General features: G+C 50.4%; 1 protein-coding gene across 3 annotated transcripts in view; it reads right to left on the minus strand.

The window, feature by feature from the left end:
* Positions 1–15,630, minus strand: part of fhip1aa (FHF complex subunit HOOK interacting protein 1Aa) — a 37,178-nt gene that overhangs the window by 17,466 nt on the left and 4,082 nt on the right. For all 3 annotated transcript variants that reach the window (XR_014554843.1, XM_083692722.1, XM_083692723.1), the window contains exons 2-3: positions 4,983–5,067; positions 2,332–2,562 (exon numbers count right to left, since the gene is read on the minus strand). Coding sequence is in view for 2 of the 3 variants with exons in the window: in XM_083692722.1 (XP_083548848.1) it covers positions 2,332–2,442 (111 nt within the window). In the remaining variant the exon portion in view is untranslated. The remainder of the gene's footprint in view (positions 1–2,331; positions 2,563–4,982; positions 5,068–15,630) is intronic.

The raw sequence follows: 15,630 nt of genomic DNA on the forward strand, positions 1-15,630 counted from the left end.
TCCCTGTCTCGCACAACTGGGCCAAACAATAATGCATCATATTAAAAAAAATGTTGACAGTAAATCAGATTTAATCTGACTTGCTCCAAGAACTGAGGCACTAGAAGCCTCAGTTTCGTGGCCTGGGGTGGTCCAGTGGTCCAGCACCATGGCCTGGGGTGGTCCAGTGGTCCAGCACCACGGCCTGGGGTGGTCCAGTGGTCTAGCACCATGGCCTGGGGTGGTCCAGTGGTCTAGCACCATGGCCTGGGGTGGTCCAGTGGTCTAGCACCATGGCCTGGGGTGGTCCAGTGGTCTAGCACCACGGCCTACAGTGCTCACATATGCCCATGTTGGCATGGGTTAGAATCCGGCCCATGCTCTCCTTACTACCTTAACTCACTAACTGACAAAGAATTCCGGAACATTCACCACCTAGAGTTCCAAGTGTTCTATGTGGTGTTTTACCTAGCAACAACACTTTGATTGGCTACAAAATGAAGCATCATAATTTATGCATTGTTGGTGAATAAAGTCACCCTTGGCGCTCTAGAATGTTGACAGTTTGGGCGACTTCATTCACCCTCGGCACTGAAGGAGTAAAAAGAAGCCTCAGTTTCCTCTCCCCTGTACAGTGTGTGTGTGTGTGTGTGTGTGTGTGTGTGAGCCTGGCTCCCTACAGTGCTGCCACCCTCCCTGGAGTCACACAACAACAACGGCCCGGTGTCCCCACCAGGCTCTGCTGCCATGGCGACGGGGCGTCCTCGGAGAGCCAGGCCCAGGCAGGCTGACAGAGACCAGGCACCCAGCAGGTGACCGTGTCCAGGCATGACAACACGACACCCGCACAGGAGAAGGAGAAGTGATGAATGGGAGGGGAAGAGGGAGGAGTGGTGATGTTACTGACTTACTTTAAAAAAAAAAAAATAAGAAAATGGCCGCTTCATTCACTGTCAGTCATGTCCCTCAACTGCTGGGTGTGTTCTGGCGGAGCGAATAACTTGACAACCGGAGAAGAAGAACAGACGATCAAGCTGTCTTTGATGGCCAGCTGGGCGGGCCGTGACGGGCCAGCCTGACACACAGCTGTGATTGAGCGCTCGTAGAGTGGGAAGGGTCGTGTCCAGCATGAGTTAGTCTATCTGTACGCAACAGGGGAGGCTGGTGGAGGTAGAAACTGGAGGACGGGCTCATTGTAATGCACGGAACGGAATCGGGAATGGTGCCAAACGCATGTTTTTGCTACTATTCCTCATTCCGTTCCGTGCATTACAATGAGCCCGTCCTCCGGTTTCTACCTCCACCAGCCTCCCCTTGAACTTAATCTCAGCGTTGCCCAGTAGAACACATGTTCAACAATGCTAGTCCTCCATATCAGCCAGCTCACCCTCATGTCCGAACACAAGCACCAAGACTTCAGAGAGGTCTGGAGGAGAGAGATAAGGCTATTGGCTCTTCATGAAAATCAACCTGTGTGTTTGATTCTGCAGCAGCTCTGCCCTGGGGGGGGGGGGGGGTCTGGGCTAAGGCACCTCATTAGCATGTTTTACAGGTCTGACTCCTCCTCCTTTATGGAGAGCAAGCCAAAGTCAAGAGCGCTCTCGTCAAACTGCTAATTACCTCAGAGTGAGTGATTAAGACCCGAGTTGGAGAGACACTGTACCCAACCCCCTGCAGCGGGGAGAATGATCTAGAAATGGCATCGACTTCAAAGAGACTTGCCTGTTGAGACCTTTAACAACTCGCGCTTAGATATCTCAAAGGCTGAGAACAATAGGCGAGGAAAAGAAAATGAAATACGTTTATTAAAACAATAACTCATAATTCATCTCAGGCCTCGACTCTTAATCTCCTGTGGAGCAACACAGAGAGGCAGTTCTGGCGCTTTTCTAGGGGCTGATTTTCTACTGCTTCCAGAGCTGTGAGCTCCAAATCATTTGTAATGACGCTGGTGTTTCCTGGCCAAGGGGGACGGAGGCCTGGAAGGGAGAGGAGAGGAGGCAAGGACGTGACCCACGCTGTCACAAGTTCAGCTTCGCTTACACACTGCAGCCGTTCCACTGGCCCTGACCACAACATGACCGTGACCGCGTGGTCTAAAACCAGGACCGCACCGAGGGCTGGGTTGTAAAGAGGAAGGTGTAGGGGGTTGAATAGTGTCAGTTAGGGTTTAGTTTGTGGGGGTTTGAAATGTGTGGGTTTTATAGGATTTGGGATTGAGTTACGGTTTTCAAATTGTGCAGGTTTGAGAGGTATGAGGGTTGGGTATAAGGAAGGAGTCGGAGGAGATGTTTGAGTTGTGTTCTAAGTGAGAGTGTCAGGTTGAGTTGGGGTTACGGTTCGGTGACCTACCTGGGCCCAGTGGTTCTTGAACACGATCATGCACGTCTCCGGGTCCACCCCCGTCAGCACCAGGGACTGGCCGTCCCGGCTTCCGTTGGCAACCATGGAGGCCATCATCATGGTGACCGTGTCATGTGTGGGTTAAACCATAGCGCAGGAAGGAGAGGGGTGGTGGGGCGGGGTCCTCACTGTAGACTGGGTGGAACCACTTCCACAGTGGGGTGAGAGAACACTGAGGACCTGCAGACACACGGAACACAGATGTCATCACACACACACACACACACACACACGCACCCACACACACAATGACTGGTTTGTCATTGTGTCATCTAAAAGCATATTCCTTACTACTGTACAACACAAGGCCCAGGAACATGGAGTAGGGTCAGTTCAACACTGTCAGCAAACAAACAAACCACACACACACACACACACACACACACAGTGAAGCAGTCTGTCCTTTCTTCTGTCTTCCTTTCCCTCCCTCCCTCCCTCCCTCCCTCCATCAGCATGGATTCACAGCTGCTATGACAGGCATGCAAGGGAAAACAATGACAATGCACAGAGAGAGAGAGAGAGAGAAAGAGAGAGAGAGAGAGGGGGGGGGGAGAGAGAGAAATAGAGAGAGAGAGAGAGAGAGAGGGAGAAATAGAGAGAGAGAAAGAGAGAAAGAGAGAGAGAGAGAGAGGGAGAGAAATAGAGAGAGAGAGAAAGAGAGAGAGGGAGAGAAATAGAGAGAGAGAGAAAGAGAGAGAAGGAAAGAGAGAGAGAGACACACACAAACACACACACTCAACTTGTGCCACAACACATGCTCCCTATTCCTCAGCCCCAGTGAGCGCTGCCTGCCAAGTCCTCCACCCAGGGAAGAGTCGACCACTCCCCCTGGGAATGCTCCACCAGGCTGCTAAAATGCTGGGTGGATTCCACCAAGTCCCTGTCACCAGTGTCATTATGGCCTCATCTGGTGACCAGGGAAGGAATTAAAGCTGACAACAGTGTGTGAATTACCCAACCTGCTGGAGGCCAGAGACACGTCACGTGACTTTCCTGTTTTTCTGTATGTTTTTTTGGGACTGGGACTATTACGGTATGTGGGCTCGGCTTTCAAGTGCCTAGGCAAATATTTGGTCACATTTCTCGAGAGTGAGGCGTACGTTTCTCAAATCCCTCGCCGTTCAGGGCCCAAAACAGTGATTAAAAATACCCTGCTGTCTGCAGCCTTACAGGACGAGCCCGGGTAGAGGAGTTTACATAACACTGGACGTACACGCGTATTCTAGCCCAGCACAGACACACGAGTGTGTGAGGGGGACAGACAACACACTCAGCCCAGGTGATCCATGACTTCCCTTGTAAGGGAGCTGGCTGTCGAGGAAAGCTCCAAGAAAAGCTTTTGTCATCAGTTAACACGACGTGGAACACAAACGCTTTGCCAAGTACTGTCACACACACACACACACACACACACACACACAATCTCCCTCCCCCTGTCACACACACACACACCATCTTCCTCCCCCTGCTCAGGGAGGAATACAACTCAGGAAGTAACTCTAGAATGCTCCATCCCCCCCCATGTTTCTGTTGCTGAATCGTGTCCTTCTGATGACTATCATCAGCACTGTGGGATGTCATTACCAGGCCCTGAACTTCACGTACGCAACTCTCAACAAACGCAATCTTCACCCGATTCACAATTCATGTCAATAGATCTTTCTAGAATGTCCTGATTGACTGACTAACAATGGGGACACACTGCATACAAACACAAGCTGCCTAGAGAGCTACAATGGTAATTAACACGTTCTGATGTACATACAAGTTATATTAATATTAACACATGTTATGATGTACATACAAGTTATATTAATATTAACACATGTTATGATGTACATACAAGTTATATTAATATTAACACACGTTCTGATGTACATACAAGTTATATTAATATTAACACGTTATGATGTACATACAAGTTATATTAATATTAACACGTTCTGATGTACATACAAGTTATATTAATATTAACACGTTATGATGTACATACAAGTTATATTAATATTAACACATGTTATGATGTACATACAAGTTATATTAATATTAACACATGTTATGATGTACATACAAGTTATATTAATATTAACACGTTATGATGTACATACAAGTTAGAGTTTTTACCATCTGAGAATTCCAGGACAATGTCTTGAAAAATCTGCTCCTCGTACACAATCCAGAACGTGGACCCCCCCCACCGCAGGGGGGTCAACTGTAAACGACAGCTACCACCTGCACACCACACCACAACACCCAATCAGAGATGGGAAAGCGTACCCCTTAACCAATCACTGTCCAGCCCTTGTTTTGAACGATCTCTGCCCTAGGAGGGGAGATTGACCACAACCAACCGCAGAGCTTGGCATTGTAGAGACACACTCACACACACACACACACACACACACACACACACACACACACACACACACACACACACACACACACACACACACTCACACATCTGTTTTCAGTTAAAAACAGTGGGTGGGAGGGGGGGGGTGGGGGGGGGGGCGCAAAGCTCGCCTGACTTTCCCAGAGCGTACGGCCCAGGGTTGGAAGTGTGTCAAGACTGTGGATACAAATGTCTGAGAGATTCCTACCTCGGGTGGACCATGGCTTCTTCTCTCCGCTGGAATCAATGTGTCGTCCTCACCAAACGAGACAGGCAGGCAGGCAGCTCCAGCCCTGTGGGGAGGGAAAGAGAGAGAGAGAGAGAGAGAGAGGGGGAAGTCTTACTTAGGGTACTGGAGGAAGTGCGAGAGGAGCCATGTGTGACTGTGGAAGAGCCCCCGGTGTTGAGGAACGGAGTGGTGGTGTGAGAGGAGAGGAGAGGAGAGGAGAGGTATGTGAGGAAGTGACTGAACGTGAGTAAGAGGCTCAGACCGCCACTGACTGGAGAGAGAGAGAGAGAGAGAGAGAGAGAGAGAAAGGGGGGAGAGAGAAAGAAAGAAAGGAGGGGGAGAGGGGGAAAGACTGGGAGGAGAGAGAGTGGGGGAGAAAATTGGAGAGAGAGGGGAGAAAATAGAGAGAGAGAGAGGGAGAGAGAGAGAGAAAGGGGGGGAGAGAGAGAGAGAAAGGGGGGGAGAGGGGGAAAGACAGGGAGAAGAGAGAGTGGGGGGAGAAAATTGGAGAGAGAGAGGGGAGAAAATAGAGAGAGGGAGAGAGAGCAGAGCGAGTGTGAAGAAAAAGAGAGAGAAAGAAAGAGAGAGAGAGAGAGAGAGCAGTCCAATGAAACTGCCCACATTGACGCACGAAACAAAGCTGAAGAACAAAAACAGACAACGGTGCCAAACTTGAGTTTTCCTGAATGAATACAACCAAACGGCCCTGTCCCCCCCGCCTGTCCCCCCCGCCGGCCCCCCCGCCATACAGGACTGATCACCACTCTATTGTGTGGTCCAATTAGAGCTGTGATGTCATCGGGTGTCCCTCCCGGGTCAGCCTCTCGGACACTGGCACACCGAGGCACCCTGGGAAACCTGTCACAACACATTACCACACAGAGACGTGACCACCAGCAACACGTTACTCTGTGGGCGTGTGTGTGTGTGTGTGTGTGTGTGTGTGTTTAAATCACAACACATTACCACACAGAGACGTGACCACCAGCAACACCTTACTCTGTGTGTGTGTGTGTGTGCGTGTGTTTTTAAATCATATTACTTCAAGAACTCTCATCCATCTGGTGTCTCTGCTGACTGACTCTCCTGTTGCCTCCTTGTTACTCTCCTGTTACCTCCTTGTTACTCTCCTGTTACCTCCTTGTTACTCTCCTGTTACCTCCTTGTTACTCTCCTGTTACCTCCTTGTTACTCTCCTGTTACCTCCTTGTTACTCTCCTGTTACCTCCTTGTTACTCTCCTGTTACCTCCTTGTTACTCTCCTGTTACCTCCTTGTTACTCTCCTGTTGCCTCCTTGTTACTCTCCTGTTGCCTCCTTGTTACTCTCCTGTTGCCTCCTTGTTACTCTCTAGTTACCTCCTTGTTACTCTCCTGTTGCCTCCTTGTTACTCTCCTGTTACCTCCTTGTTACTCTCCTGTTACCTCCTTGTTACTCTCCTGTTGCCTCCTTGTTACTCTCCTGTTGCCTCCTTGTTACTCTCTAGTTACCTCCTTGTTACTCTCCTGTTGCCTCCTTGTTACTCTCCTGTTACCTCCTTGTTACTCTCCTGTTGCCTCCTTGTTACTCTCCTGTTGCCTCCTTGTTACTCTCCTGTTGCCTCCTTGTTACTCTCCTGTTGCCTCCTTGTTACTCTCCTGTTGCCTCCTTGTTACTCTCCTGTTACCTCCTTGTTACTCTCTGGAGATCACAGAACATGTGGGTTTCCAGGAAGTGCAGAAACATCACCACCATAATCAGTAGGATGTTTTGTAAACATGAACTGTCTCAGCTCAGTGTGTGTGGTGTGTGTGTGTGTGTGTGTGTGTGTGTGTGCGTGTGTGTCTGTGTGAGTGTCTTAGACCTCAATAGACCCATAACCCCCCCCCCCCCCCCCCCCCCCACCCCTACCACTGTCTGGTCTGTGCTCCTTAAAGCCTTGAGTGACCCCTGCAGTACCCTGGGAGGGGGGCCAGCTGGGTCAATACAGTGTGTTGTGTGAAACGTGAGTGAGTGTGTGAGTGTGTGTGTGCGCAGTATGTGTGTGTGTGTGTGTGTGTGTGTGTGTGTGTAGGAGGCCACCACCCATTCTCTCATACAGAGACATCATAAAGCACTTAACTAGCTACTCAGACAGACTAACAGCTTTGAGTTCCAAGTTGAAGCACCGTTGTAACACACACACACAGACACACAGACACACAGACACACACACACACACACACACACAGACACACAGACAGACACACAGACACACAGACAGGCCTAAAACAGTCTCTCTTCACAGCTCTGCCTGCCTAACAAGCTCTCATATGAGAACACAGTCAGCTTGTTCTGATGCTACTTACAGCACAGCGCCCAGGCCTCCTATAACAACCAATTACACACTGCAGACAAACTGCAGCAGAGTGAGTGTGTGTGCGTGTGTGTGTGTGTGTGTGTGTGTGCGTGTGTGTGTGTGTGTGTGTGTGTTCCTTCCCCCAGTTGGCTTTGCCACTGTTCGGTCTTAATACCCACACACATCCGAGAGAGTTATCTAGCTGGGTGTGTGCGTGTGTGTGTGTGTGCGTGTGTGTGTGTTCCTTCCCCCAGTTGGCTTTGCCACTGTTTGGTCTTAATACCCACAGTAATCTAGCCTCTTTGGCAGCTCTGACAGATTCCCCCTCCCAGAGTCTGTCCTCCCCAGGGGGTCAGTGGAACAACAGCCTGCTAGATGACTGTATCACCAGCGTGGCTCTACCAGTGATTAGCTCCTCTCAGACAACAATGTTGCCACTTGGCAGAGGCAACAAGCGGGACCTTCTTTAGTGCGGCTCACAATTGGTGGACGAGCCCTCAGCTGTGGTTGAGTATCCCTCCGACTAAATTCAACTATGAGGTCATTCTATCGAATCGCCAGACTTCTGCTGGGAGGGTGGGGCGCTTTGAGAGGAGAGGCAGGGAGCTGTGGTGGTTGTTGTTGTTGTTGTTGTTGTTGTGTTTCTGCTGCTAAATACTTGTGCTACCTTATACTATTGTTTTATTATTATTATTATTATTATTATTGTTATTATTATTAATCATACTTTGTTGCACTGTTGAGGAGCAAGCTTGCCCTAAGCATTTCATTGCACCGTCTATGGCTGTGTTCTGTGTATATGATAAATATACTTTGATTTGGGGCGCTCAGTGGCGTAGCACACTAAGGCGCATACCGTATCATCACAAGGTCCCTGGTTCGATTCCAGCCATGGACATATCCTGCATGTCATCCCTCCTCTCTCTCATCCTTCCTGTCAATCTCTACTGTCCCTAACCCTAAAAAAAAACACATTTAAATATACTTTGATTTGATTTGACTTGATTTAACATACGAGGCCTATTCAAACTACTGTGGGTAATGACAGAGAGACTGGGTATGAGACCAGACAACCCTCTAATCAAGAAAACACAAGACCGAGTCATAGAATATAATCCCAGGAAATGAAAGGTACAGTCATAACAAGACTTTAGCAGTATCACAACAAACTCTCCCAGAACAGAACAGTAGCTTGACACACTTATTATCCCTGACAACAAGGAGACCTAGTCAGACCAAACGCCAAACACAGAAATGGACTCTGTTTGCACCTCCTCTGGCCTAGCCCTTCTCTATTCAAAAAACATGACCTGAATTACATTCACACAGTAACTATAGCCTAGTACGTACACACACACACACCACACACACACACCACACACACACCACACTCTCTCATGCACACACACACCACACACACACCACACTCTCTCATACACACACACCACACACACACCACACTCTCTCATGCACACACACCACACACACACCACACTCTCTCACGCACACACACACTCTCATACACACACACCACACACACACACCACACTCTCTCACGCACACACACACACACACCACACACACACCACACTCTCTCATGCACACACACACCACACACACCACACTCTCTCACGCACACACACACTCTCTCATGCACACACACACCACACACACCACACTCTCTCATGCACACACACACCACACACACCACACTCTCTCACGCACACACACACTCTCATACACACACACCACACTCTCTCACGCACACACACACTCTCATACACACACACCACACACACCACACTCTCTCATGCACACACACACCACACACACCACACTCTCTCACGCACACACACACTCTCATACACACACACCACACACACACACCACACTCTCTCACGCACACACACACTCTCATACACACACACCACACACACACACCACACTCTCTCACACACACACACAAACCTTGTCCTTGGTAGAGATGTTGGTTCTGCATGAAAGCCATTGTTGAAATGAGTTCTGCTCCTGCCTGGAGATGAGATGCCCCACTTGCTCAAAATAGAACAGTGGAATACTGTAAGTATTAAAATAGGCCAGCACAGCTCCAGAACAGGCAAATACTGTACGGCCTTAAAATAATCATCAAGAATTTGCCGTGAGCATGCGTCTGCTGTCTGTCTGTCTGTCTGTGTGTGTGCACGTGCGTGTGTGAGTGCGTGTGTGTTAGTGCGTGCGTGCTAGTGCGTGCGTGCGTGCGTGCGTGTGTGTGTGTGTGTGTGCATGCGTGTGTGTGTGTGTGTGTGTGTGTGTGTGCAGTAGGGAAGAGGAGGCAATCTCTCCTGCACACAGCCCTGCATCCCCCTGATAACCCAGCTTGGCACTCATTATCCAATTATGTCCATTTTGGTAATTACACACAGTCCAAATGGCAGGATTGCTGACTGTGGAGTAGAGGACACACACACACACACACACACTTAACACACACACACACACCTAATCAATAGTGGAGTGGTTGAACGTGAAGGTGGTACACCACTTCTGTGGTTTCGGTCTCCAAGGGAGTCATTGGTCAATGATGCTGATGACCTCGCTCACTCAGTCAATGCCTCAGCCTCACACCCCGTCTCCTACCAAACCCCCCCCCCCATCACACACACACACACACACACACACACACACACACACACCTCCTACCAAACCCCCCCCCCCCCCCCCCCCATCACACACGTCTCCTACCAAACCCCCCCCATCACACACACAAACACACACACACGTCTCCTACCAAACCCCCCCCCCCCCATCACACACCATGCCTCAGTTCTATCATCTCAAACACACTCTCTCACAAATGACTTCTCAGCATGGCACACATCAAAGTCAGCCAGATCTCCCTCTCGGGAGGCTGTTCGCTCCTTCCAGACACGTGTGTGTGTGTGTGTGTGTGTGTGTGTGTGTGTGTGTGCGTGTGGGGGGGGGGGGAATAGAAACATCAAGAGAACATCAACCCTGCTTTGAAGCTTGGGGGTGATAAGGCATCTGTCCTAATGGAGAACAGAGGGGAAGACAAACCACAGCCAAACTAGTGTGATGATGATCATTTGATGTGGGTTTAGAAGCAAAACAAGTCAATCCTGAAGTAAGTGCAGGGGGGAAGGAGGGGGGAAGGAGGGGGGGGGGAGGGGGGAAGGAGGGGGGGGAAGGAGGGGGGGAGAGAGAGAGACGCAATACATTCCCCTTATCACTGTTCAGTTACATTTATGGCATTTAACAGACGCCTTTATCCAAAGCGACTTACAACAAATACATTTGCTTAAGTAAGTGAATCATCTATCCAACAGTCATCATAAGACAAAGTAATCAATACTCACACCAGGGGCCAGAAGAAGGAAAAATTATTATTATTATTATTTTATTTTTTTAAACAGACACATTTTTAAGTTCATGCGAAGAACTAGTTAGAAGACAAGGACCTGCAGAGAACCTTGTCCTAATTACAACTACAGTCATAAATCCATAAAAAAGGTCTCGCAACTGATTCACCATCATTCACTGTGGTCAACGTTTCAGCTACAGCAGGTCAAAGACACCTGGCAGGATTCCTCCCCCATTGAAACGGGAGAGGAACTCACACTGGGAAGCAATCTCCTGAGTACTGCATTTCAATTGGAAGACAAGGCCCAGGGTACAGTACCACACCATGCAATCTGGGAGCGTACGAGACCGCACAGGCTCCCCGCCGCTCCGATAATCTCCTCCAGATTACAGCAAAAGTGTTAGGCTCATCAGTCTGTGTCCAGGCAATCACAGGGAAGGCCTTCTGAACTTCTAAACAATAGGGTTTCTAGACACACACACACACACGCACACACACACACAGGCTCGCTCGCATAGACACACCCACACACATGCACACAGACACACCCACACACACACGCACAGACACAAGCAGGCAGGCACACCCACACTCACACACAGACGCGTGCACACACACACGCACAGGCAGGCAGGCAGGCACACAGGCGCGCACACACACAGGCACGCATGCGCACGCACACACACACACACACACACAATATGATACACTACAGTTCTCTACCTGATACCAGTGTGTTGTAGTTTGTTTGTAGTTCCCTCTACGTCATGTGTCGATGTGAGAGAGAGGGTGAGGGTGAGGGCTGTGTTCCAACACACAGAGCCACAGGTTCCTGTGTCTTCTCTGAAAAAGGCCTCCACTCCCTCCCTCCCTCCCCTCCTAAAGTCAATATAACAGATAAAGCTACTGAAGGTTTCACCCAGCTATCAGGTTGCGTTCCTCTTTTGAACTTGTAATGCGGGGAGGCAGGGAGGTTCAGGAGTGGATACAGCTTCAGAAGTCACAAAGGAAGGGGAAGACTTTTCAGGAGAGACACAAAGGCAAAGCTGACATGCGTTGACAGAGGAGTGTTTGCCTAAGGAGGTTCCCTAAGCTGTTCTTCTGACGGGGAGCAGCTTGGGTGTCAGGCGTCTCCCTGAAGTTCTCACACACACACACACTCGCACGCAGACACACACACTCGCAGACACACACACACGCACGCAGACACGCAGACACACGCACACACACACACACACACACACACACACACACACACACACATAGGGCGAGGTTGGCGTACATAGCTGAAAAGCCAGACACACCTCTCCTAACATCTCCAAGCTGTCGTAACTTGCAGCGGAGCCCAGGCTGTTCTCAGGCCTGCTGAACACACGCGGGACATGCTTGGAGGACAGACATTTAAAGGGCCAGACATCTCACCTTCACGGCAGACTGATCCTGGATTCTGTACTGAACAAGTCTCCCTCCCAAACTCAACAAACTTAGGCTTGGCATTTCCACTATGACTGAACCGAGGCATACTTCCACACACACACAAGTGTTTGATACCGTTCCTCATTCCATTCCATGCATTACAATGAGCCCGTCCTCCGATTTCTACCTCCACCAGCCTCCCCTGACCCACTACCGCCCTGCTGCCAGGCCTGTGCCTCTGGGCTGCGTACTGTACTGTACTTGGGTGATGGATGTTAGATCATTAACTCCCTTCAGGAAAAGGGACACTTTCTCTCTCTCTCTCTCTCCCCCCCACACACACACACAAACCTCTCCCTCTCCCTCCCTCCCTCCCTCCCACACACACTCTCTCTATCTCTCTCTCCCCCACACACACACACACACACACCCTCTCTCTCTGTCCCACACACTCTCTCTCTCTCTCTCTCCCACACACACACACCCTCTCTCTCACAGGTGACACACAGTGGCCAGGTGGCCATGGCGACCCAGTGACAGAGGTCCTATTAAAGTGACAGTGGCTGCTGAAATATTTGCAGGTGGTGTCGAGATAACACCTGGCTATTAATAGTCCACACACACACACACACACACACACACACACACACACACACACACACACACACACACACACACACACACACACACACACACACACACACACACACACACACACACACACACACACCATACACAACACACACACAACACACAACACACACACACTTCTCCTAGTCCCTTCCGCTGAACGACACACACAGACTTTTACAACAGGGAGGAATCCATCCGTAGTCTTATCTGGGTGTCCTTTACATTCAGCTCATCCTCAGTCCTCATCCTCATCCTCAGTCCTCGTCCTCAGTCCTCAGTCCTCGTCCTCAGTCCTCATCCTCAGTCCTCAGTCCTCATCCTCAGTCCTCAGTCCTCATCCTCAGTCCTCATCCTCAGTCCTCATCCTCAGTCCTCATCCTCAGTCCTCAGTCCTCAGTCCTCATCCCTCAGTCCTCATCCCTCAGTCCTCATCCCTCAGTCCTCATCCCTCAGTCCTCATCCTCAGTCCTCAGTCCTCATCCTCAGTCCGGGGAGGAAATCTCCTCTGATGACTTCTACATCCCGACATATCCAGTACTTTGTACTTTATAGTTTTTTCGTGTATTACTTAGTGAGTAATAAAAACACCATTCTTTTCTTGACGTACACAGCGCGTCACATGGCAAACTGAAACTGAAGATAAACACTGCAAGGCCAAGAGGTGGTAAATGATGACGTACCACACACACACACACACACACACACACACACACACACACACACACACACACACACACACACACGATGACGTACTGGAGGGTAAAAACCAGCCTTATCAGATCAGACTGATCACTATCAGCCCCAGCAGGGCCGAGCTGAGCCTTGGGTGGTTGGTGAAAGCCAGGTGAAGGTTGGTGAAAGCCAGGTGAAGGTTGGTGAAAGCCAGGTGAAGGTTGGACTGGAGTTGTTTGTGTACGGTTGTGTTTCTACCCTGGAGAGGGGGTTCATTAACATATTCAAACACACCAGACTTTACATGCGCCCTACACACCCACCACACACACCCGTACACACACACACACACACAGTCTCCAATAAACCAAAGGCATAAACTCAACATGGAGGTTCTGTACAGAAGGGCCTAGTTGAATGCTGTGTGTATTCTAGAGGTGCAGAAACACTCTAGGGGTGGCGTTCTACTCCCTGGCAGGGGCACAGCGCAGCCTGCTGTGGAGAGGTGCCGTTCTACTCCCTGGCAGGGGCACAGCGCAGCCTGCTGTGGAGAGGTGGCGTTCTACTCCCTGGCAGGGGCACAGCGCAGCCTGCTGTGGAGAGGTGCCATTCTACTCCCTGGCAGGGGCACAGCGCAGCCTGCTGTGGAAAGGTGCCATTCTACTCCCTGGCAGGGGCACAGCGCAGCCTGCTGTGGAGAGGTGGCGTTCTACTCCCTGGCAGGGGCACAGCGCAGCTCTCAGCCTGCTGTGAGGAGATAACACACATCTACGGGAAGACATTCAAGACAGGTATTCAATACGGACCGAGACAGATGAGATGACACTACCGCAAAACAATAGACAGCCTTCAGGGCAGCTCAGGTGTCTGCTGGGGTTCTGATCCCGGCAGAAGGGATCCTCTGTGTGTGTGTGTGTGTGTGTGTGTGTGTGTGTGTGAGAGAGAGAGACAGAGAGACACCTGTTGTGCCCTCATTATGGGAAATCAGAGGGCCTGGGTTTTCTGATTCTCTCCCTCTCCCTCCCTCCCTCCCTCCCTCTCTCTCCCTCCAGACGTAACTCAACACAGGTGTCCATAACAACGGCCAGGTAGAGCGTTAGGTAGGTAGGTAGGTAGGTAGGTAGGTACAAGCTAGACCGTTGATGGCCCTATTGATAAGCCCTGACCTACTCCCAACAGACAATAGCTTCTCTGTGGGACACTGTGGGAGGACGTGCCCTCACCAAACAATCCCCCATCTCTGCTTCCTCTAACACTCGTTTGCATGCTGCCTCTCCGCCAAGATAACAGGCCGGCCGTGTTTGCATGAGCGAGAGACCACCGCAATGGAGGGAGGAGGGAGGAGGAGGGGGGGGGGCGGCTGTGAAGTTGATAGAGACGTTATCAGAGAAGACGGATGGAACGGGAGGAGGGCGGAAGGGGGGGATGAAACAGGGGAGGATAAAGGGAAAGAGTTGTGAAGATGATGGTGACATTATCAAAGATGGATGGAACGGGAGGAGGGCGGAGGGGGGGAGGGATGAAACGGGGGAGGATAAAGGGAGAGAGCTGTGAAGTTGATGGTGGCGTTATGGAAGGGGACGGACGCTAAGACCGTTAAGAGTCAAAAGAAAAGCAAGAAATCAAGAAGCGGTGGTTAAAACATGGCTCTGTGGTTAAAGACCCGCCGAGGGGTTGGTCATTCTCCTTCAACGGCAGAGAGAAGGGAAGGACGACCTCTGGACGACCTCTGAAGCTCAACGTCAAACACGGGACAAAGTGAGACGGGAGCTCCAGAGCTTCTTCATGCTAATTCATTCTCCTCCACAGCGACTTAACCAGAGACCACAGAGCAGGAGGGAGGGTCAAGGCCCCGCTGAACCAGAGACCATAGAGCAGGCCTCCGGGCCAAGGCCCGGCTGATGAGACACACGCCCTACACAAGTGTCTTCAGGAGGCAGTGAGAGAGAGGGGGAGGGAGGGAGGGAAAGAGAGAGGGGGAGAGAAAGATAACAAAAGAGAGAGAGAGTGAGAGAGAGAGAGGGGGGGGGGGGGGAAGAGAAAGACAACAAAAGAGAGGGGGGAGGGAGAGAAGTCTTACTGTGGAACAGAGGGCATGGGCCACAGTCATCCAGGGAGGATTACGTTAACAACATGTTAATAACTCCAGGATTACATTAACAACATGTTAATAACTCCAGGGAGGATTACGTTGACAACATGTTAATAACA

The sequence above is a fragment of the Argentina silus genome (genome assembly GCF_951799395.1).
Source record: "Argentina silus genome assembly, chromosome: 21".
NCBI classification, from domain to species: domain Eukaryota; kingdom Metazoa; phylum Chordata; class Actinopteri; order Argentiniformes; family Argentinidae; genus Argentina; species Argentina silus.